Below are 22,776 nucleotides of genomic sequence, written 5' to 3'. Positions count from 1 at the left end.
GCGGGATTTTATTTTGAAAAGATTATATCCGGAAGTCACATGTTTACCTTACGTTTTACGTTTTCCTCACGCAGTATGAGGCGGAAGTAAGCTGTTAACTCAGCTGCATCCGTCTATAATTACGGCGCTCTGTGTTGAAAGTACAACAGTATGTTAAGAGTTGAGTTTTAAAGCCGGACCCTGGCAGCACATGGCCGCGGAGGAGGCCGGGAGTGTCAGCGGGGCACCGGCCTGTCTGTGTCTCCTCTGCGGGCTACCTGCGGCTGGGAAGTCCACTCTGGCCGGAAGGATCCTCAGTGCCGCTGCACTGCAGGGATGGAGAGCCACTGTGGTGCCGTATGATGACCTGATCCCCGAGCAAGCTTTTCGGACCAGAGCGATGGAGGAAAGTGTCGAAATGCAAGAAATGGTGGGACACGTGAGCTCAATCAGTAGATTCTTACCTGGAGTTCAGGATTTAAACCGACCAATCTAATCTAAACCAACCCTTATGAGTGTTGACTTAGTGATACGATTTCCAAAGTTAGCAGAATAGCCCAATAAAATATGATTTTGAGAGGGCTTTCCTTGTAACATTAACACTTAACGTCTAATGTAATTAAATAATTTAAAATGTATTGTGACAATCAACATATACTGTGAAAATACACAAATTCTGCAGCACGCTTCAAGCCTAAAAACATCAAAATCTTGAAAATAATCACGATATTGCAAACAAAGTTTGTACTTTGATGCTAAATGAGGGAAAACGAAATACGACTGAAGGTAACAGTAATGTTCCAGTCACAATACTGACAGCATGTATAAATTCCATATCTCATTTAAAAAAATTATTTTTTTTTTTTTTAAAAACCCTCCTCAATAGTAGTTGTGTTGATGTTTCATTGACTGATCGTCTTTTTTAGCACACTGAATGGAAGTTACACAGACAAGCAGTGCTGCAGTGCATTGAGCGGTTCCTGCTGAAGCCTGAAGCGTTGGCAGAGCCACCGAGCAGCTCTCAGATCAACAGCGCGGCGTGGGAACGATGCGTTCGGGCTCTGCTGCAGCCCGAAGGTTTGAAGGCTGACGGGGCACCGCTTCTCCTCCTGCTGGATGACAACTTCTACTATCCCAGCATGAGATATGAAGTGTGCCAACTTGCAAGAAAGTGTAAGAAGCACTAACTTTTTCTATTTCTATTAAAACGGTTTAAATGGCGTTTTGAAAGTCGTCATCTGTCGTTGCAGACTCGCTGGGTTTCTGCCAGGTTTCTCTACAGTGTGATTTGGAGTCCTGCATCAGCAGAAACCAGACCAGATCCCAACCCATTCCCACTGAGGTGATACTGGAGATGGTGAAGCGTCTGGAGCCTCCAAATCCACAGAAGAACTCCTGGGAGAAACACAGCATTTCACTTAACTCTACGGACAATTTATCCAAATGTGACATGTAAGACAGCAGGGTAAGCATTTATTAACACTTAACACCCGAAGTTCGTCGTGCATTAATCACATGTACATGTCTGTTCCTCTTCCTGCGTTACTTATCCTCAGCCAGCAGGTGATGGAGTTGATCTCCTCTGCACTAAGTAACCCGATGAGCCCAGCTGAAGACGACACCGAACAAAAGGTGAGTCACCGTAGCTCCCGTCAAGTGGGATTTAAATATCCAGCTACAGACTTCTTTTGTTTCCTCCGTGTTGCAGGAAGCTGACCGTCTGAAATGTGCCACCAGTGTGGTCCACCAGGCTGACCAGGCCTGTCGACGCCTGATCTCTGAAGCCATGAAGACTGCCAGAGGTCAGTTGTGAGCATTATAAATAATCAGTGGTTCACATTTGATGGGAACACGTTTGGGCTAACATTAACGGTCACTTTGTCGTCCTAATGTTAGAAAATCAAGTCCCCCCTGAACACATGAGGTCTTTGGCTGCTCAGCTGAACGAATCCAAAGCAACGTTTCTTCAGGACCTGCGGAAACAGTTTCTTCAGGAAGTGCCTCTCGTTCACGAAGAGGACATCGACGTGGAACACGTCGTGAAGAGAGCAGTTGACATTTTTGATGCCAAGAAGAAGGAAATCCTGTTGAGAATCTTAAACGACTGCAGATGACTCGCATTTTTCTTTAAATCACCTTACAGATTGCATCGCTGTGAACGCGTGATGCTCTGTGTTTAATTTCTGGTTTCTGCTGGACATTTGCTCTTCAGTTAAGAGCACCGCTATGTGAAAGAAACTCCTGAAAATGCACGTTATCATTTATTTTTTTATTTTGTAATCAAAGACTTACGAGAAATGTTTGTTTGTTTTGTTTTGAAATCCTCCTTAAAATTTATATGAAACATCCACACACTCTGCAAATATGGTACGGTGTGATACTTTAAAATGAAGGGATAATTATTCACCTTAAATCCTCATTTCCCGTTCATGATAAGATATTCACAAACAGAGCAGCTAACAAATTGATTAGGTCTTTAGTTTAGAGCAAGATTCAAACAATTAAAGAGCTACTTACCTCACTTCAATTCAAAGTAACAGTACTTCACATCACATGTAACAGTGTGAAGGGTCTCAACATCTGCTACTACACAGACAGTAAGTGGCTACAGTGGATTTCAATTTTGTACTACATACTCGTAGGTTTATAACCACGAAACTACTTAAGACAAAATAAATATTAGTGAGTCAAAGGGTTCAAGCATATTTGTTTTTAACACACACACAAAAAAAGGGGGGGGGGGACAGTATTAAAATGACACAGGAAGTTATTAAATGATTTGGTTGTCACCTGCAGTCTGTTAGGTGACGTATGAATAAATATTAGAACAATAAGTGGGATTCTAATCAGTCTGGCTCGACACAAGCTTATTTTTTTTGTACAGAATATATTGCTGTCGGTATCTGAACATCCCACTTTAGGTTTATCTAACTTGAACCAAGACGGAAACTTTGGTGTACGAGTAGACTAACAAGCGATATACAGGTGGTGGTCAAAATGACAGTTTAACAGTAAATACACAGCTGGTTGAGCCTTAAATGTTTCGTGTTAAATACTGTATTGGCATTTTATTTTAAAGGGTTCGTGTGTAGCTGCCTATCTTGTTGAAATTGACTATGAGAGCCAAGTGATATGTGGTGACTCGCTCCGAAGCAAGGAGGCATTGCAAATCTGGAAAAAAAAAATCATAATGACATGCCAAACACAATAAGCTGCGTTAGCAGAGGAGGGCGATGGTCAAAAGGCCTTTACTGTCTGTGATTCTGCAAGATGTTTCTGTATTTTGTACATTCATAACTAATGTGAAAAGCTCAAACTTGGTAAAGCAGCAGTAAGGCAACAGTGTCGTGCAGTTAGTGAGTGTAAAATTTAAAAAAAAAAGAGCCAATAGTAAACTGTACATAACAAAAGTATAAATTATAAATCAGTGTTGCCATGTTTAGTTGCAGTAATAAGAAACCTATTGAAAACACAAAAGTCATAGACTCCATATGCATCTATAATGCGAGGAATCATTTTTTATGTTGGCCACGAGCAAAATGGCACGCAAAGTCGTATTTGTCTGTGCACCTGTGACCACAGATGTTGCACTGGAATGAATGTTCGTAGCCGTGGCAACCCATGTGAATGGTGTAGAGGATATTGTCAGAGTAGTGAATATCACAATGCTGGCATTTATGCAAGAGCAGTTGGTCCGATCCGGCCAGAGCAGGGGTTGGCGTGCTCGGCTGGCTGTTGCCGACGCTCGCAGTAAGAGCGTTCATGTCGTTCTCCAAGCCGATGTCGGGGACGGGACTGCAACTGTCGTGCCCCGAGGCGGGAGACTCTTTAAGTGGTGACGTCTGCATTCCATTTGAGCACACTGCAAACTGTTCGCTGGATACATGTTGTATGAGGATGGGCTTCTCGTCTTTTAAGGACTCCCTGTCTGGGGATGCAGGAGTCAGAGTTTCAGGGTGGAGGTCGGCCAACTGCCCAGCGAGTGTGGACAGCTGGTCCAGTGGGTTTTTATAAGTCAAACCATTCGCACTCCTGCAGGACCTCTCGCTGTCGTCCGCCTTGGGAGGGCTCCTGTACTCGCTGCCGTTCAAATGGTGGCTCTTGAGAGACAAGTCATTCAGGTAATCCGACTTTTGCATCACCATGGAGGGAGGGCTGAAATTGATGAGGAGCCGGCGGCTGAAGCCCAGCGAGCCTGTCCGCTTCTGCAAAGAGCTCAACATCCTCTTGTTGGTGAAAGTCGAGCGGGCGACCCTCGTGGGCAGGAGCTTGTGTCGGCGGCGGCGGTGGTGCGACAGGTTGCTGCGGTCGCTGCAACGGAAGGTGCAAAGGTCACACTTGTAGGGCTTCTCTCCCGTGTGCGAGCGCATGTGGGCCTCCAAGTGACGCTCGTACGCCGAGGCGAACGGGCACAGCTGGCAGCGGTGAGGCTTTTCCCCTGAGCGAACAAACAGTTGCAGGTATAACACCGATATCACCGAGCACACTTTACCGTGACAGAGTAAAAAGAAGTGAGCGCAATGATGGATGTGCGCTGCGCGACGTTTAATTCAGTGACAAAAGTGGAGAGAGACAAAAAAAAAAAAAAAAAAAGGATTTTTCTCTTCTGTTCCAGCCTCCTTAAAAAAATAAATAAAATAAAAACACCACAATGACAGCCACTGGTGCATCAGTTTCACAGCAGCATGTGATTAACCAACAGGGTTTCAGAAGTGGCAACACTGACCTGTGTGGATGCGGATGTGCTCTATCAAGCGAGCCATTCCCTTGTTTGCATAGCTGCAGTAGCTGCACTTGTACTTTCCATCGCAGGTCCTCTCCAGGCCGTCCATCGGCACATCCGACCCATCCTCCATCGACAGGCTCACCTCCACAGACGGCGGGTCCAGACCATTTTGTTCACACCGCGGTGCAACTACAAAAAACAAACAAACAACAACAACAACATCATCATCATCACCGCCTGACTCTGTGCTTAATGGTTTGCCGTGTACTGTGTGCGTTATTCACCGGCTTGAAAAGCCTCTGCTGTCTCTTTCTCTCCACAAACAGAGCCCGAGATCATGTTAACATGCTGGGTTTGCTGCGTCAGGTATTCCTGAAATTCCTTCACAAAATCCACCGGCTCGGTCTTTATCTCTTCCATTTTCCTTCTTCTTTGTTGAACCTAAAAAAAAAAAAAATAAAAAGATCCAGAGGAGATAGCCAGAGATAGGTTAATGGATAGCTTAAAGCTATTAGCAGCGAGCTAACGTTACATAGCACTCTTCACACCTTCGGGATTTAAAAAAAAAAAAAAAAAAAAAAAAATTTAAACTATGTAAACCATGTAAAAAACCCATCTTCACAGCGGATTACATTTTACCTTCCAGTGTCTAACCAACATGACTGACAGTAAAACAGAGTTTAAATGTGGCTCCAGGGATAATTTAGCAGCTGTAATCGTTACCTGGTGAACCTCTTTTGTTTTTTTGTCTGTTTGGTGACCGTATTCACCCCAAACACAACTGTTGCCTTTGGTGACCATCGGAAAAAAAAATACGACAATCAAGTTCACTCAAACGAAGTAATAATACTGTTCAGAAAATTCGCTCAAAGTTACTGACGGCATCCAAGTTCGTCCCTTTCCTGTTATTAAAATATCAACAACAACAAAAAAGTACTTTACGTTTTTCCTGACTTAATATGTTGTACGATTGACGCACAACAATAAAAACACGGATGTCTGACTCTTTCGAGGGGCTCTTGAATGCACCGGTCTGGATGACGCAGCACGCACGCACGTAAACATTTTATAACAAACCATGGCTGCCCCGTTGGTCAGGATTTTCTCAAAGGTGAGACTGAACATTATTCCCACTTCTTTTTTTTATATTTGAAGGGTTGCTGCACACATTTAAGTGCCCCCCCCACTGTCAGTCCTTTATCGTTGTATTACGTAACCTGGCTAGCTCTCGTTAACGTAACATTAAGTGGCTAGATAGCAAACTAACGCGTTTCACCACAAAGGAGGCTCGCTGTTAAAAAAAAAAAAAAAAAGAAACGTTTAATTGATTAACCTCCATTATTAGTGGTCAATTACGGCTGTTATAGCTTCACGACGCTCAGTCAAACTGTGTATTTAACATGTGCATTTCTGCTGTTGTTGGTGTTCAGTCTCTCAGACAGATCTCCAGACCGTGGGGTGCCCGCCACGGATGGAGGAGCGGTTCCGGCACAGCTGCCCCACATGCGTCGTCTCCGGAGCGGGCGGCTGGTGGGGTCTCCTTCCCTCCCCTTCAGACATATTCGGAAGAGGAGAACATGATGAGAGAGGCAGGTGAGCCGTCAGAAACGTGTTGCTGCGGAGAGCCGGAGACGAGAGATTCCTGAAACACTAAACACGTGTCTTGTTGTTTGACAGTGAAGAAATATGCGCAAGAGCGCATAGCTCCGTTTGTGTCGAAGATGGATGAAAGTTCTGTCATGGATGAGGAAGTGATCAAATCCCTCTTTGAACAGGGTGTATGTAACTCATTTATTGTGAAATAACAGATTTTTTTATTTTATTTTTTACATTTTAAGTCATTGTTAGTCTTTTTTTTCTTCTATCCAGTTACTCTTACATTTGTATGTTTTATTCTTACAGCTCATGGGCATTGAGATTGATCCAGAATACGGGGGCACTGGCTCCACATTCTTCTCCTCTATTCTGGTCATTGAAGAGCTTGCAAAGGTGGATCCCTCCATAGCTGTGCTCTGTGACATCCAGAACACGCTGATCAACACACTGTTTGTCCAACTTGGTGACTCGGCTCAGAAAGAGCAGTACCTCAGCCGACTGTCAACTGACACGGTGAGCTATGTGACCTTCTATGAACACTCTGGGTGTACACAAACTGGTTGCCGTCAAGTAAAATCGAGGGGGGTTTGCCTGGTGTATATTTTACATTATATATTATATTTTCCTGCCCTTCCTCATATACTTGTGATCTTCTGCAGATTGGAAGCTTCTGCCTCTCTGAAGCAGAGTCGGGAAGTGATGCTTTTGCTCTGAAGACACGTGCTGAAAAACACAAAGACTATTACGTAATCAATGGCTCCAAGATGTGGATCAGTAATGCAGAGCATGCAGGTGTTTTCCTCGTGATGGCCAATGTGGATCCTTCTGCTGTGAGTAATTACTCACGTGTCTATTCTCAGTGTGTGTGCAATATTTATTTCCGACTTAATTTTTTTTAACACAGACGCATAACGAAGCATTTCTAATAAGACTCTCTTCAATTTGGTTATACTGCTCAGAGGTTACACTGTATAACATCCACTCTTTTGTAGTTTGTATGACGTTTCTGGGTGCTTAAATGTGATGTCCAAAAGTTTCTCTTTCTGATTGGCAGGGGTACAGAGGCATCACCTGCTTCATTGTGGACCGGGACACCGAGGGGCTCGAGATTTGCAAGAAGGAGAACAAGCTCGGCCTGCGTGCGTCTTCAACCTGCCCGCTCAACTTGGACAATGTCAAGGTGCAACGGAACATCCCGCACCGCGTCGGACCAATGTATTTCAATGTCAGGCAAGTACATACTGGGATTTTTGTTTTTGTTTTCCTAACCGTGTGCTGTGTGTTGCAGGTACCAGAGAAGAACATTTTGGGAGAGATCGGTCACGGATACAAGTATGCCATCGGAATGTTGAACGAGGGCAGGATTGGAATCGCAGCGCAGGTAAAACCGTGAGATATTCTCGTTGAAATGAAATGTGCTCCGCAAGAAATTTCAAAGTGTAGAATGGAAACGTTGCAGGCGATAACATTTGTCTTTTGTGTTTCAGATGGTTGGACTGGCACAGGGTTGCTTTGACCACACTATTCCTTACACCAGACAGAGGGTGCAGTTCGGAAAACGTATCTTTGACTTCCAGGTGACCAGCCACAATAGACTCCGTTGTTCCACGTAACCAGTTTTTGATTGTTACTCTGGAGGTCAGTGCACTGTACAATGAGTTCTTATGTTGGTATGGTGCTCGTTTATAATCCAGGGCATGCAGCACCAAATAGCCCACGTGGCCACACAGATTGAAGCCGCTCGGCTGCTGACGTACAACGCTGCTCGTCTGAAGGAAGCTGGAAGACCTTTCATTAAGGAGGCCTGCATGGCTAAATACTTCAGCGCAGAGGTGAGCTTCCTGATTCGCTGACTGGAGCCCAACACAAATTAAATATTTGCACCTAAGTACATATATAGTTTATAGTATGATCATCAAGGTTATCTGTTTTTCTTTTTTTTTTTTCATTTTATACATTGATACCTAATTTTTTTGTTTTCATTATTCTTCTGATCTTATCCATGTTGTTGACTCCTCTCTTCATAATTCTTCTGTTTTTTAAGTCTGTGTTTTATGTTTGGTCCTGCGTGGTGCTGCTATCGTAGCCAGAAATCTCCTGTAAATATGATATTTTTAGTCACAGCGCAGCCTCTTCCTGGTTTGATTGAAGTAATTGTATTATCTCTTTTGTTTGATGTTTTTCAGGTTGCAACCCTAACCACATCTAAATGCATTGAGTGGATGGGAGGAGTAGGCTTTACCAAAGACTACCCTATCGAGAAATACTACAGAGACTGTAAAATTGGTGAGCCTGGCTTGTTTAATGTGCTGCAACTCGGAACCATATTGATTTGTGTTTGTGAGATTGTTGTTTGGATACAATGCAGTTTATGTAACTGTGTCTCAAGCTGCACTGTGAAAAGGACACACAACTCGTGAGGAAGGTCAGGTGTAGCTGTTTGTGATTGGACCAGAGCGAGGCGGACATCGGGCCTGATAGCAGTGGCTGTAATCGGACTCTGCAGGAATTCCCCTGTCTGACCCCCTCGGAGTGCCATTATACCAGCACGCAGCCAAGGAGGCTGCCAGGGCAAAATGTCACTTTTCCTTTCATCACCACCATTTTGGCTCCCCTGGTTCTCCACCTGGAGCACCGCCGCACTGAGCTGCATAATAAGCCCCCTTGTCTGCTGGTGCTGAAAGCTGTAGATTCATGTACTGTGCAGGGGAATTTGACAAAATGGACCTTGTTTTGTGCAGCAGGAATTCATTCTAATGCTTTGTTTTGTCTCCTCGTGCAGGCACCATTTATGAGGGCACGACGAATATCCAGCTATCCACTATGGCCAAGTTCATTGATAAGGAGTATGACTACTGAAACCACCTGACCACAGCCTGATAGACTGCACTCTGCTGTGCTACACTCCAGACTTTCTCTGACGACTTGAATGGGATTGATCCAGCAGCTTTGTGTTGCTGTAGACTTGCTCTCTTGTTCTAGAGTTATGTTGCAACTTTTACTCCTTGTAAATTATTGTGTGTTCAGGCAGCTGGGAATTGGGAAAGTTCCCATTTGGCAACGTCCCATCTCTTAGCTGAAAGCGTTCCCAAACTGTTAACATGGCAGCCCACGACAAATGGGCTCTATATCTGCTGTTAGAAGACAGAAAAGTGACAGACAACCTCGTCATCATCCATATAAACCAAGACGGGAACAAAACGGAGTTCAGGAGATCAGTATTGTTTGCACACCCTACCTTTTCTACACATTTTGATATAGTCCCGTTTTTAGCCTTCAACGCGGCCAGCTAACTAGGTCGTCAACAAAATTGAACCACCAAACTTATTATTAGTGGGCCACCGGCTCGACCATCTGAGCCGAAGCCGCCCCATTTAGTGGGTGTTAAGGTGTAATTTCCTACTCGGCGGTCAGAACTTTCCCACTTCCCAGTTGCTCATGAACACACCAGTAGTTCCCATCACAGATGTTACTGATGTTGTGGTTACAGTGCCCCAGCTTTACAGTTAAAGCTGCTCTAGTGTAGTGATATATATATATATATTTTTTCTTTTTAAAATTTTTTTTAATTTAATTTAATTTTCCATTTGCTTTCTATCACTTGTTCAAACATCTGGGATTGAGTGTGTTTGTCAGTTTTAGATTTTTAACCACATCCCTCCTATATTCGTTGTGCTCTCATTGAGATATGGTGAAATGTGTAGGAATAACCGAACTGATCCATATGTAGCAATATGAAAGTGTGTTTGAAAGCTATTGATCGAGATCTTTTTCCTCAGATGTTTCAGTGCCTTCATGAGATCTGTGATTACTGAAATCAGTGTGGATTGTAACAGCTCACTCACTTCTGTGCTCCACACATACTGTACAGTGAGCGGTATCACAGCATTATGATATATTATCTGTAAAGAATGATCTGTCAGCAATTGTCAATATCAGTAAGTGTGAAGTATGCTGCAGTGTAATCGATCTTTTCTTCTTTCTTTTTTTTTGTTGTTGCTATGATTGCAGGTTAATACCAGATTCTGTCACTAGATGGCAGCATTTTCCTGAGTGACAGCACAGCAGCGCTCTTGAATTGAGGCAGCTTCTCACAGAAAGGGCAGTCAATTACCATATCTTTTAACAGCCTGTCACCTCTAATGATCTTTTATATCAATTTAATTATGCTGGTGCTTCAGTTGAAAAGAGCCTGCCGTGCATAATTGACTCATTGATAATTTTGTAGGTGAGACTGATTAAATTTGCACGGCCTACGTGGGCCGTGTAAAACAAGGTTTGTCATTTGAAACACGCAGACAAGCTGAGTCCAAGTGACCTGTAATACCTATTACCCATGATCCTTTACAAAGGATGATGTGTTTTAACAAAGAGCCAGCCATTAATCACTGGCAGTTCCTAATATTTAATAGATGGGAAATAAAATGGTAGAAAGAATGCAATAGCCTACTAGAGATTTACAGTATTAATTCCAAATATGGAAATGATCAGATTCCAATGACGTTAATGGATAACAGCCTATTAGTAAACTCTAACCATGCAATACTTCATATTTAGACGGAAAGAAGGAATCAAAGACAAAATATATAGGCTACCAATATGTTGATGTAGATATTGATCATTCCTTTAAATAGATATGCTATAACAAATACCTTAAATATCTAACCCCTTGTTTTTTGTCACAAGATTTCAATTTTCAGGGATTATTAATGTCTACATAATATTTAGTGACACCAGGTCAGATTCAGCAATTGAAGAGTGTCTCCACTTTTGGAATGAGTGAGATTAGCTGAAATATCTCTCGTCGTCATGCAAATCCAGGATAATTTGTACATTTCTGAGATGTCTAACAGAGAGAGAATGACCATTATTAATCTACTCAAGGTCCCCATTTCCTCTAAAAGAAACCTAAATTTCCTTTATATGAAGTATGATTTAGTCCTGGGTCTTCCCTCGTACAAGTCTGGCATGTTATGGGCTGTCAAATACGTGTGATGCAATTAGATATCAATCTCCTCTCTATTCTTTAAACCTTCCCCTGGATCTGATAAATCTGAGGATAATGTTGGAAGCTTTAGCAGCTCTGTGAAGTGAACATGACAGGTTGAATATGAAGCCTAGCCAGACGGAGAACAAAATGTTATTAAAATGATTAGTTCCACGATTGCGGAGGTATCTCCAAAATCACTTGAACGACAGAATTGAAAAGGGCCCGTATTTGCATCATTGACTGAGTGTACTTTGATTTCCCCTCTGATCCCCTATGACTTGTGGAGGCCCCTGTTTAATGAACACAATCTGATGAAAACACAAGCTATCTGCTTTACACTCTGCCTCGCCAAATGCAGCTCAGCTAGCCTCTTTCTCCGCCCCCATCTTTAACACAGCTATGAGACCTCTAATTATGCAAGGATTCAAGTAGCTTTTCACAAAACACAGTGTTGTCCTTTAGAGCTGGAGAGCGCTCCACGAGCTAAAAGGACAGGCTGCATATTTGCAGGTTGAGCAAATTCAATTTGTGTGATTAGTTCTCTGCATCTGCTTCAAATTTGGTTGAAAAGATTCATCTTAAATGCATCTCGTCTCGTGTTTTCATTTTTTTGGCCATATATACTAATAAATCTGAGTAAAAAAAAATAAAAAATAAAACTAACCAGGTCCTTTTATGGCCCAGAGTGACTGCCATACATTTTTTTTGTATCCTTTTTTTTTTAGGATTTCTTTGTAACGTGAACAAAGCACACTCCCGAGGTCAGTTGTTTGATTCAGCCTCAATCAGAATAAGGGTTTTGCTTATAAATGCATGGACTCAACCTCACTCCTGATTTTTGTTTTTGTTTTTATCTTCTGCTAATTATTATCTAATCACACTATTTTATGAATGACTCATTTTACGTTCAAATATAATCTGCTTCAAATAAGCACCGGTATTGTTATAGGTGACAGAAACAAGGCTATTGTCATCCTCATGCAGTCGATCACCTGCTGCTCTTGTGGGTTTTGCACGAAGCTAATGTGAAGAGACTTTATCACGATGGTAAGCATTCAGTTCGATGTTTGCCTGTAGCATTTCCTGACAAATAAAATTACACCAAAGTCAGTGAGCTCCGGTCCAGGTGAAATGCCCAGCGCGTACTGCTTTCCATGCAGATAGAACAGGGGATATTTAAAACGCAATAGATGAATGACACGTGTTCGACAACAGCTTCAACACAAGCAGGGTAAAACAAAAATAGATTGAATTGATAAATAATAATTGTTCTACTCTTCTACTTTATGAATAATTCTACTTTCGAGTCAAACTCTCGTCATTTTTTTTTTTAGTTAATATGCTTCTCCTTGCCTTATATTCGTGCGTAAAATGTATGCGCATTTGACGTAATAGGGACAAGCTGCTTAGCTCCGCATTTAGGTGTGATAATCTCAGGGCCATTTATTCAATTTACTGACAGGTGATTGTGGCTCGTGCACGCCCCCCAAAACCCAGAGACATTTTCCTCTTTAATCTAATTGGATGATAAGTGGGTGCTACTGTTGAGCCCGAAGCCAAAACGCTTGCGCGGCCTTTTTCTTTGGAGTCTATTCTCGTCACAGACCCACGCGGTTTCATCTCAAATCCCATTTGCTATTGTACCTGTCCAATAGCAGAGACCGAGCGCGTTTTAACTCGGATGGCATTTTGATTCCATCATTACAATCCGGCGCAAGTTTAACGCGGTGATCTCTGCGCTCTCACTCTCGTCATCCTCGGGAGGAGCCGGACGCAGCTTCGAGCGACTGTCTGAGGTTGTTTTGTTTTTTTTTGCCATTTTTCTCGTGTTATTCTAACACAGGCTATTAAACCAAGAAAATCGTTTTGATGCGTTTTTGATGCATTTTTGATGGTGATCCATATCGGACAGTAAACGGTGATGGCAGACTCTGATACGCAAGAGACTCGCCAACCCACAAAAGACTCACCGTTCTCCATAAAGAACCTGCTGAATATTGAAGACAAACCCACGAAGCCGAAAAACATTCTCGCCTCGACCAAAGGAGTTTTGGAAGGCAGCTTCTTTTCTCGGCTCGGTGACTTGCCTTTCCCTCGATTTGAGCTGCCCACACAGAGAATTGGACTATCCGCGCAGTATTTGGAAAGAGCGTCTACATGGTGGTACCCATACACGCTTGGGACGCATTTTAGGACTGCAGGTAAATAATTGCATTTTAGATAAGATCATTTTAAGGTTTTGGTCTGAGAAAAGAAAAAAAAAAATTCCTTTTGCAGCAAAAAAAAAAAAAAAGGCCCTTTCGGCATATTTCAATTCAAGAATGTATAACAAATGATCTGTTTTAAAGAATTATGATCCTAAACTTTAAATTAAATACCAAAAGTAAAACGCATGTCCACCAATGTAAAGATGCATAACGAATTTAAGCACTGGTTAGCTTATATGAGTTGATGAGTTATAATTGCATCCTTTAAGGGTTTAGACTAAGTTGAATACTGTATTTTTTTTTTTTCTGCAGGATCTGAGAAGGTCAACCCGAGGGAAGCATCACCGGCACCAGACAGGCGCTCCCCGGATCTCCAAAAAAGTGATCAAGATGCCAAAGAGGAAAGCGCCGATGACGATATCACCCTGGATGAAAGTGACGCGGAAGAGCCAAAGAAAGAAATAGATCAGGAAGACGACTGGAGGGGGAAATCAGACGAGCTGGACTCCGAAAAGAAGCCCTGTCGAAAGAAGAAGACGCGCACGGTGTTTTCCAGGAGTCAGGTCTTCCAGCTGGAGTCCACTTTCGACATCAAGCGCTACCTGAGCAGCTCGGAGAGGGCAGGCCTGGCCGCGTCCCTGCACCTGACCGAGACGCAGGTAAAAATCTGGTTTCAAAACCGGAGGAATAAGTGGAAAAGGCAGCTGGCCGCGGAGCTGGAGGCGGCCAACCTGAGCCATGCGGCGGCGCAGAGGATTGTGCGGGTTCCCATACTTTACCACGAGAGCGGACCCCCAGAAACGAGCGGGGGCCCCTCTTCAAACTCACCGGGCACCCAGTCACTCCTGGCTTTTCCACACCACATGTACTATTCCCACCCAGTCCCACTGCTGAGGCCTGTTTAACACTAATTGTGTGATAATGCACTGTACATATGTTTTTAAATGACAGTCATTCATTGAAAAAAAATGAATACAAATTTTGTATATTTTGTAGATTAAATGGCCACAATGTTGGGTTATTATTATTATTATTATTATTATTATTATTATTATTATATGTAACCATTGTTTATTCTAGTGTCCTTGAGCAGAGTCCTTCTTACAGCTTTAGTCTTGAAGGGGGACAGTCGAAAATTGTTGTCATTCCATTATTATTATTATTATTTTTTATTATTATTATTGTTATTATTGCAATTATTATTGGTAAATCTCAAAAATAGGTGCATATATTTTAATGTATTCAGTTGAGGAACTCGTTTGGAACAGGGTTGGTTGTCTATATGTATTTTACAGATATTTGTGTCTGTGTTTGTAGCTAAAAAAAATGTGGAATTGAATATTTTGATATTTTCCAATATTGTGCAATACTGCTGGCTTCATATTAGGCTACCAGATTTTGTCACCTATCTAGCTCCGTTTAAAAAAAAAAAAAAAAATCCTTCTCTCTTTGTAATAGTGAGGACAATCATGTGACTCTTAAAAAAAATATTCTGACCACTCCAGGTGATACAGGCAATTGTTTTTATGACCAATGTTTAGCTAATTTTAAAGCCATGAAACAGCCAAAATAGCCTCTGTTTTTGTGTATGGTTATCTTCTGATATTGTTATTGAAATTCTGTATATGGTCTTACACTGAGTAAAGATTCGTTCAAAAAAAGAAATTTCTCTATAATGTCACTGTGATGTACATGCAAAACGAATTGTTCATTGAAGTCATGGGATAGATCTTGGTTGTCAAATATTTGTGATCGTTTTTTAAACTATATTTGAAACAAGGCATCAAGGCATTTGGATGGTCTGCAGTCATCTTGGTAATAAAACAGGGATCAAAAGGGGATACTGAGTTAGACAGTGATGGTCATCCTCTTTAGTTTGATAACTTGGGAAAAAAAAGAGAGCTGTTGGCTAAATTTTAGGTCCAAAAATATTGATTTTATGGTCTCTTGTTTAGCTATTTTGTGTTTTCTTTACATGTTATTTATGCAACAGTGTCCTACAGCCTACTAACGCCACTTGGCTGGTCCACACTAATTCTCTAATCGTGTGAATAAATGTAACCCTATTAATATTAGCTTTAGAGGGTTGAATTTAATGTTCCTGTTTTGCTGACATTTGAGAATGGAACTGAAATAGCCCACGTGACCTGTAGGCTCATTTATATTGGGGCAAAGTTCTCCCCAAATCACAGAAAAATACAAAAGGAAGCTGTTGGCCGACTGATACAGTGGCCTGTATCATACAATAGCCTACCTTAAGCCCCTTAAATGGGTCTAAATATATCTACCGTTGTGGATATGTAACTAACTGAGCCGGTTCATCTGATGAAAAATCCCTCTGGTGTTCTTTTGACAGTATTTACCTTGTGTTTAAAACTCACCGTTGCTATTACTGTGCACACTGTGCATATTAGTTGCTCTTATTATTCCTAACTATCTTAAATGAAACACAAATAAATACTCATTAGGGTACTCAAATAAAGTAAATACCTACCTACCTTACCTACCAAAGAAAATAGGTTGCATCTCGTGTGTCAGAGAAAGGAGGGGAGGGGAGGGGGGGAGGGGAGTCGTGTGTCATGTGATCTGTGTTCAGACAACGGAAACGTCCGTTGAAGAAAAACCAACAACCAATGAAATCGCAGGCGCGAACACGAATATTCGTTTCAGCCAATCAGCGTCTTGCGGAGCATCGGCAGCGCACACAAGGGAAGCGAGCTAGCCTCACGCAGCTACCTTGCTTTCTAGCGTCTTCCACTTTTATATATTTTTTGTATTTCGCCGTAAAAAACCCCCCCGAGGCATCGTACGTAGTCTCGGCGAATAAAAGGATCGGTCGAGTGCGAACGACACTTAAAACCGAAGAGGGTAAGTTGAAGCGAAGCCTGCAGTCGTTATTTGGACCCGTTTAAAGCTAATATTAGCAAACACCGGCGGCGGTTAGAAGCGGGGTTTTGGTTTAATTTCTGGATTTTTAACGGAACAAAGTCGTCTGATCGGGGTGAAACACAAACTAAAGCAATTTAAAAAAACAAATCCAGGGAATAAAGTCTTTGCTCCGCCAGCTTTCGCGTCAGAGAAAAAAAACAACAACGCGTAATTTCGCTTGAAGCTAAACAGCTAACTCGGGCTAGTTAGCTCAATAATAAGTCTGTGGGTTGAATTAACGGAAGAAGCACGAAAGTCGTGTTTTTAATTTTTAGTTTTCATTATTTCGCGTCCCCGGTATGTTTTCTGATCTCTAAACGTGTAACAAGGCGTGTGAAATAATGAAAACTAAAATAAGATGGCTCCGTCTAAACGTCAACATTCACACGATGCAGCAGGTCAGAAACTAGTTGTTATTAAAGCAGAGTGTCTTTTTTTTTTAAAATTTTTTTTATAGTTGTTAAACATTTGGTAAACGTGTAAATCAGCTGTTTGTAGTCCTCAAATCTTTATTTTGGCTTTAGCTTAACACTGTTTGTTTGCCAATTGGAAATTGGCTCTAATACGTGATTTCAAATGAATAAATTAATCAAATAAATGTCAGAGAGACTTCCACATCAACATTTGTAAAAGCTCCAGTTTGTAGTGATTTGGATTGTGTTACGTCGTCGTGTAATGTTCACACCACAACCTGGTTTGTATTCGACTTGTCCGTGATCCAACTTGAATGTCGAGCATCAATTACGCTGTCGTTTTGAAATGGACCTCGGAGGGTCTCAGAGTCTCAACTTTGGGGGTCGGCGGTTATTTTCCCTCCTCTGCCAGATGACGGGCTCAAACGAGTACAAGCTGAACCAGGGACCGGAGGACGGCATCTCCGCTGTCAAGTTCAGCCCCAGCACAGCCCAGTTTCTCCTGGTCTCGTCTTGGGACTGCACCGTTCGTCTCTTCGATGTCGGAGGCAACACCATGCGGATGAAGTACCAGCACACAGCTCCGGTCCTGGACTGTGCTTTTTATGTAGGTCAACGGTTGTTTTCCTTTTTGGTGACTCGTTGGTCACGTCACGGCCTTGGAAGTCTGGTACGCACAGATAATGTCGCTTTTTTTAATTTTTTTTTTTTTACTTGCAGGACCCAACACATTCTTGGAGTGGAGGTTTAGATGCGCAATTAAAAACACATGATTTGAACACAGATCAAGGTATGTTACACACCTGTTAAGGACAGATAATAGCATTCAAGTAGTGGCAGTTGAACATGTCATACATGTCCATAATTATGAGCTTAATGTTGAGTTTTTTTAAAAATATTCTTTTCCTAAACAGATACAATAGTTGGGATGCATGACGCCCCCATTCGTTGCGTAGAGTACTGCCCAGAGGTTAACGTCATGGTAACGGGCAGCTGGGACAGATCAGTTCGGCTATGGGACCCACGGACACCCTGCAATGCTGGCACCTTTACTCAGCCAGAAAAGGTAAACAGAAGAGACACATTAAGTTATTCGAGAAATGATAGCTTTATTTTGTGCGATCAGAATCACTTAAATCGTGTTAAGTTCAGGTACATTAAGCTTGATTTGATGTAAGGACCATATAAACCGCTTACAACCTACTAGTTTCTCTGCTTGTTTGTGTTTGAGGTTTTTGTATCTAAAACCTTGGAGATATATTTGGGTCACACTGATATGACATTTTTAGCACCTCTTATCTCGTCAATTTGATGTACGTCTCTTAAGAAACAACGTGTAATAACAATTTCAACGATTGTTGAAAAAGAATAAACGCGCCGGACCTTTGTTGAGAACAGAAAAGTACTTCTATGCCTTTGTAGGGCCGAGTACTGCACTTCGATACTTTTATAAGGCCGGCAGAATTTCTTCGATACTGTCTGGTATCACAGGGTTTCTTCTCATTTGGTACCAAACTTTGACACCAAGGCTACATGCGCAAATATTTTCATTTTAAAAAGCAGAGATTTTGCTTCCCTTACGCAGGAGTTAATCTTATCAGAGTCAATACAGCATTTACCTCTGGGCGGCCGTCCAGGTAGAAAAAAAAAAAAAATCACTTCATTGAACTTTGGTAAATATTATATTAGAACGCCTTATTTCACTCTTTTGAAACACATTTTTAGCAACATATCTGTCTGAATTGCGTGCAATGCGGTAACTGGAGGCTTGTCTGTGCACAGCCAGCCAGCTAGCATCTACTGATAGCATGTGAGGCATTTAAGGGACATCTGTAAATTGTAGAAGTCCACCTATTGGTACCGGTATTGAACATTTTGGAACGATTTCTAGGCCACCGCTTTTATTTTAATTTTCACGAACGTCTATCCCAGCACATGGTTTAGGTGTGTATTAAAGATGCTTGACGGAAAGCTCCCCAGTTGGAATAAATATATGAGAATTCAAACTTCCTAATTTTATTTATTTCGTGTCAAAATGCTTTATTTTACACTGATGAAGAAGACGTTCGTATGACTTCATTACATTTGTTCATGTGGTGTTGTGTGTGTCATATAACGTTTTGGCTTTGCTGGTGTGGTGACTCTCATTGCCTGTGTTAAAGGTGTACACCCTCTCTGTGGCTGGAGACAGGCTGATCGTCGGCACAGCCGGAAGACGAGTCCTGGTGTGGGACCTGAGAAACATGGGCTACGTACAGCAAAGAAGAGAATCCAGTCTCAAGTATCAGACTCGCAGCATTAGAGCGTTCCCCAACAAACAGGTACACTTTATATTAGATTCAATCGAAGTGTACCCCATTCCAATTAACTGTATACGCCGTGTTATGACTTGACAGATACTGTGCTCTTAACGGAGAATCGCGTTGCAAAATGCTGATTGCTATTGTGAGGAAGTTGGATTGCAACCTCATCTTTCCTGTCTTGGCTTCAGGGCTACGTCTTGAGTTCAATCGAGGGACGTGTAGCTGTGGAGTACCTGGACCCGAGCCAGGAGGTTCAGAAGAAGAAGTACGCCTTCAAGTGCCACAGGCTGAAGGAGGATGGAATTGAGCACGTTTACCCCGTCAATGCCATCTCATTTCACAGTGTTCATAACACCTTTGCCACAGGTACAAATGGCTAGTTAGTACTTGCCGAAAGCACAACTTCCTGCCCGTAGTTTATTTCCATAAGGGGGCAATTTTCTTTTGTAAAAGCCAATAGATTTTCCTGTGACCTTTTTTTTTTTTTTTTTTATCATTGAGCTGCCAAGGCCGCGTGTGGAACTCGGTTAATATAGATCCATATCTCGGCAGTAACGCGGCTGAACACTTTTGAGGTTGACCTTGAGCCTCTCCTTCTACCAGGTGGCTCAGATGGCTTCGTGAACATCTGGGACCCATTCAACAAGAAGCGCCTGTGTCAGTTCCACCGCTACCCGACCAGCATCGCGTCACTGGCCTTCAATAATGACGGCACCATGCTCGCAATCGCCGCCTCCTACATGCACGAGAAAGGGGACATAAGCCACCCAGAGGACGCCATCTTCATCCGCCAGGTCACGGATGCAGAGACAAAGCCCAAGTAAGTCCTCCTCCCCTTTGTGGCGCCGAGTGCTGCATAATAATGGTGGTTTGCTACCCCCAGAATATGTGAGCAGCTCTGTTTGCAAGGGGCACGTCCAGCTGCAGCATATGCTGATCTGTATCTCTCTGTCCGCCCACTTTTCAATATCCGACAGCTGTAAGATAGACAGATGAGAACTTGAAAATCCTTTCGTCCAGTTTGCGTATCTGCAGCTGCTGTAAATATCCAACAGACAACCAGAAACCTGCTTATTACAGTAGGCCTGTAACAAATACTACCCCTGTGAAACTTGCCGAGGCAGTCAGGTGTTGTTGTTTCTTTTAGGCCAGTTGAGGAAGTGTTGGTTCGCTTTACTTTTATTCCATTCCATACTGTTAAGTATTTGGGACAACGTGTATGTTTTTGTTCTTCAGCTTCTGGGCTTCATCGCATTTCATTTGAAATGGAACAACGGATTCGACATTAATGTCAAATTTCAGCTCTAATTGGAGCGAGTTGAACAGACGCAGACAGAGAGATGTACACAGAGTCAAGCAAAATTGCCATTTATTATTTAGTGGAAAATCCTTTGCGCGTCTCGGAAATCACCGACTTCAGCCGGCGGTCTGTATCTTCCCGGGCGACGCTCCCCCTCGGCCTCCGCTGCGGCCACCTTACGCTCGCTTGTCTTGCAATGACTCTCTCTGCCTTTAGCCCGGTCTTCGGCAAGTCGAACGCAGCTTAATCAATGACACCGTAATCCACGAATAGGATAACGCTTGACTCCACGCATCGATTCTGCGATCGCTCAAGTTGATTGAACCTCTTCTTTCGTGTTTTTGGTCTACAGGTCAACCTGAGTGCGCCGTGGACGTATGAAGCCTTCATCACATTGGGTTTATCTGCTGGCATCCAGTGTAACATTTTCCTGTCATTTCTTTCTTTTTCAACATACCATTCCCCCCCCCCCCCCCCCTTCTTCGTAAGTGACGTCTGTTCTCTCTTCTCTGGTTCACGTGTAATATTTCATTGTTCCCTCTGTTTTGTATACTTTTTAACCCTTTTTTTGTTGTTGTTGTTGTTGTTTGTTTGGTTATTTTGGAGGCACAATTTAACATGACACTGTAGCTGTCCCAAGATCAGTTTCTTAAATCTGCAGACGACAAAAAACAATTTGAATAAATCTCCTGAATTTTGATCAACAGCATGAAGTCTGTTCGTACTCCAGAACATTCGCCACATGTGTTACCTGCAAGAAAGAAAAGCTGAGGAATGCCTGGAATGTGCCGGGGCAGAAGAGGTTGTACTCTTGATGATGTGTTGAGGGGAAAGTGATGATCCACTCGTCTTGCTGAGGGCTCCACTTGCCCCCAGACAGTAACCTGTGCTGATAGACATCAGAGGTCTGTGGTCTAAACCACATCCTGCTTTATTACTGGGAGAGTTTGGGGGAAAACCACTAAACTGGATGACCCGGCTGGCAGATAAGGGGAAAAACAAAAAAGGCTCTTTCTCATGTTAGAAGCATTTATGAGGCTCGTTTCAAAATTTCTAGTTTTAAAGAATCTTTATATAGCGAGTACCCTGGGTAGTAAATTCAAGTTAATTTTCAACAAACGTTTAAGTTAAATGCATAAATATACAAAATGTATTCGTCTATAAGATAGAGGATGACAGCAGACATGTTGTAGTGGGTTGATTTTTTTTTTTGTTGTTGATTTTTTTTATTATTATTCTTTAAAATTCACTATCGCTGAATTTATCTGCTGTTGTTTTGCGAGTTGTTACACTGGTGACAGAGTCAGATGCAGCGCAGACCTTTTTAATTCAGTATTCGGTATTGTACGAGAACAGCGAACGCAGAGAAATGCCCTGCAAAAGTCTGAGTGGTGTCTTTTTCCCTCAGTTCAGATTTTCAATGGCGACTAATGCAATTTCTGAAGCCCTTCAGCCAAAGCAGCAGAGAAGATAGAGATGTCAATTATTCTATTTAAGAGCTCCAATTTTTTTTCTAATGGCTCTATCTGCTTCTGCGGTATCCTGGAAATGATTAGTACGTTTTGGTGAAATGATGTAACTAATTCCCATGATTGCCGATAATGAGTCTGCCTTTGACGTTGGATTATGACTGCAGCTTAATATGAAATGGCATTCATTTTGAGACATAATTACTGCACACGAAGCAGACAGAGGATGGCCAGAGGGGTTGTTGTTGGGTCTCTGGTGAATTACCTTGTTTCCTGTCGTTTTTGCCTTTCTCTAAATTGTAAAATTGAGTTCTTTTGAGTTTGCATTAAACCTGTTGAGGTTTTTCTTCTCTATTGGGTAGCTCTTTCACATGAAAAAGTAATTCAGCAGCCAATTTGTCAAGTGCAATTAGTAATTTTCCAACCTCAACACACTTTGCAAAGAGTTACGAATGTATTCCCCTTTTATTCAGTGCCATAAAGGGTTTATTTGGTGATGTAATTTTAATAGATTATTGCATTATCTATCAGCATTTTCCTCCAAGCATGTATCCACAGAGCTTTTGGCAGGTTTTTGTTTTGTTTTATTTTGTTTTTTTTGGTTCCTTTTGCAAACGTCCAGCAAACCACATCTGTGGTTGTGTGGCCTGGCTCTGGTTTCCAACCGCTGAAGTGTTGCAGACAGTTTGGCTCTACATGAAACCGTTACATGACAATTAAAATGGGTGATTGTGCTCCTACAGCCTGTCAGGTGCATTTAACCCGACCACAAAGGGCTCTTATGTTCGCTCAAGAGGGCCAGGATGACCTTCAACCAAGACACCTTATCTCTCAAGACCGGTTTCTAATATTGTATCCAGCTGAT

The 22,776-nt window shown here is 42.3% G+C and overlaps 5 protein-coding genes across 8 annotated transcripts; 4 read left to right on the top strand and 1 right to left on the bottom strand.

Moving 5' to 3' along the window:
- The first annotated feature begins 85 nt into the window (after nt 1–85).
- On the top strand, nt 86–2,259 carry LOC138204854 (L-seryl-tRNA(Sec) kinase). Of its 2 annotated transcripts, none has more exons than XM_069160413.1 (6): nt 86–409; nt 906–1,152; nt 1,230–1,431; nt 1,536–1,611; nt 1,688–1,781; nt 1,876–2,259. In XM_069160413.1, the coding sequence occupies exons 1-6, from the start codon at nt 191–193 to the stop codon at nt 2,091–2,093; spliced, it is 1,056 nt and encodes a 351-aa protein (XP_069016514.1). In that variant the 5' UTR covers nt 86–190; the 3' UTR covers nt 2,094–2,259. The 2 variants fall into 2 exon arrangements, with proteins under 2 accessions (XP_069016514.1, XP_069016513.1); XM_069160412.1 differs by having other exon boundaries at nt 1,661–1,781.
- Nucleotides 2,234–5,470, bottom strand: LOC138204853 (zinc finger protein Pegasus-like). Of its 2 annotated transcripts, XM_069160411.1 has the most exons (4): nt 5,429–5,470; nt 4,990–5,146; nt 4,706–4,894; nt 2,234–4,417 (listed from the first exon to the last, which is right to left on the bottom strand). In XM_069160411.1, the coding sequence occupies exons 2-4, from the start codon at nt 5,123–5,125 to the stop codon at nt 3,492–3,494; spliced, it is 1,251 nt and encodes a 416-aa protein (XP_069016512.1). In that variant the 5' UTR covers nt 5,126–5,146; nt 5,429–5,470; the 3' UTR covers nt 2,234–3,491. The 2 variants fall into 2 exon arrangements, with proteins under 2 accessions (XP_069016512.1, XP_069016511.1); XM_069160410.1 differs by having other exon boundaries at nt 4,990–5,468.
- Nucleotides 5,471–5,706: 236 nt separating this feature from the next.
- On the top strand, nt 5,707–11,988 carry acadsb (acyl-CoA dehydrogenase short/branched chain). The gene is made up of 11 exons (XM_069160409.1): nt 5,707–5,816; nt 6,136–6,298; nt 6,383–6,483; nt 6,608–6,814; nt 6,961–7,131; nt 7,356–7,481; nt 7,590–7,682; nt 7,789–7,878; nt 7,996–8,133; nt 8,488–8,587; nt 9,084–11,988. Exons 1-11 carry the CDS (start codon nt 5,784–5,786, stop codon nt 9,158–9,160), a joined length of 1,299 nt encoding a protein of 432 aa, XP_069016510.1. The 5' UTR covers nt 5,707–5,783; the 3' UTR covers nt 9,161–11,988.
- A 1,052-nt stretch (nt 11,989–13,040) lies between these two features.
- hmx3b (H6 family homeobox 3b) lies at nt 13,041–15,150 on the top strand. The gene is made up of 2 exons (XM_069159818.1): nt 13,041–13,492; nt 13,811–15,150. Exons 1-2 carry the CDS (start codon nt 13,213–13,215, stop codon nt 14,401–14,403), a joined length of 873 nt encoding a protein of 290 aa, XP_069015919.1. The 5' UTR covers nt 13,041–13,212; the 3' UTR covers nt 14,404–15,150.
- Nucleotides 15,151–16,207: 1,057 nt separating this feature from the next.
- On the top strand, nt 16,208–21,142 carry bub3 (BUB3 mitotic checkpoint protein). Of its 2 annotated transcripts, XM_069160407.1 has the most exons (8): nt 16,208–16,366; nt 17,252–17,446; nt 17,560–17,629; nt 17,754–17,905; nt 19,002–19,160; nt 19,331–19,508; nt 19,746–19,962; nt 20,795–21,142. In XM_069160407.1, the coding sequence occupies exons 2-8, from the start codon at nt 17,252–17,254 to the stop codon at nt 20,802–20,804; spliced, it is 981 nt and encodes a 326-aa protein (XP_069016508.1). In that variant the 5' UTR covers nt 16,208–16,366; the 3' UTR covers nt 20,805–21,142. The 2 variants fall into 2 exon arrangements, with proteins under 2 accessions (XP_069016508.1, XP_069016509.1); XM_069160408.1 differs by lacking the exon at nt 20,795–21,142 and having other exon boundaries at nt 19,746–19,966.
- Nucleotides 21,143–22,776: the final 1,634 nt, after the last annotated feature.

The sequence above is a fragment of the Embiotoca jacksoni genome, unplaced genomic scaffold, assembly GCF_022577435.1.
Source record: "Embiotoca jacksoni isolate LCO1_2020_lvr unplaced genomic scaffold, fEmbJac1.0.p SCAF_26, whole genome shotgun sequence".
Taxonomy (NCBI): Eukaryota; Metazoa; Chordata; class Actinopteri; family Embiotocidae; genus Embiotoca; species Embiotoca jacksoni.
Note: the sequence above shows the minus strand (reverse complement) of the source record. Positions and strands in the feature narration are given on the sequence as shown.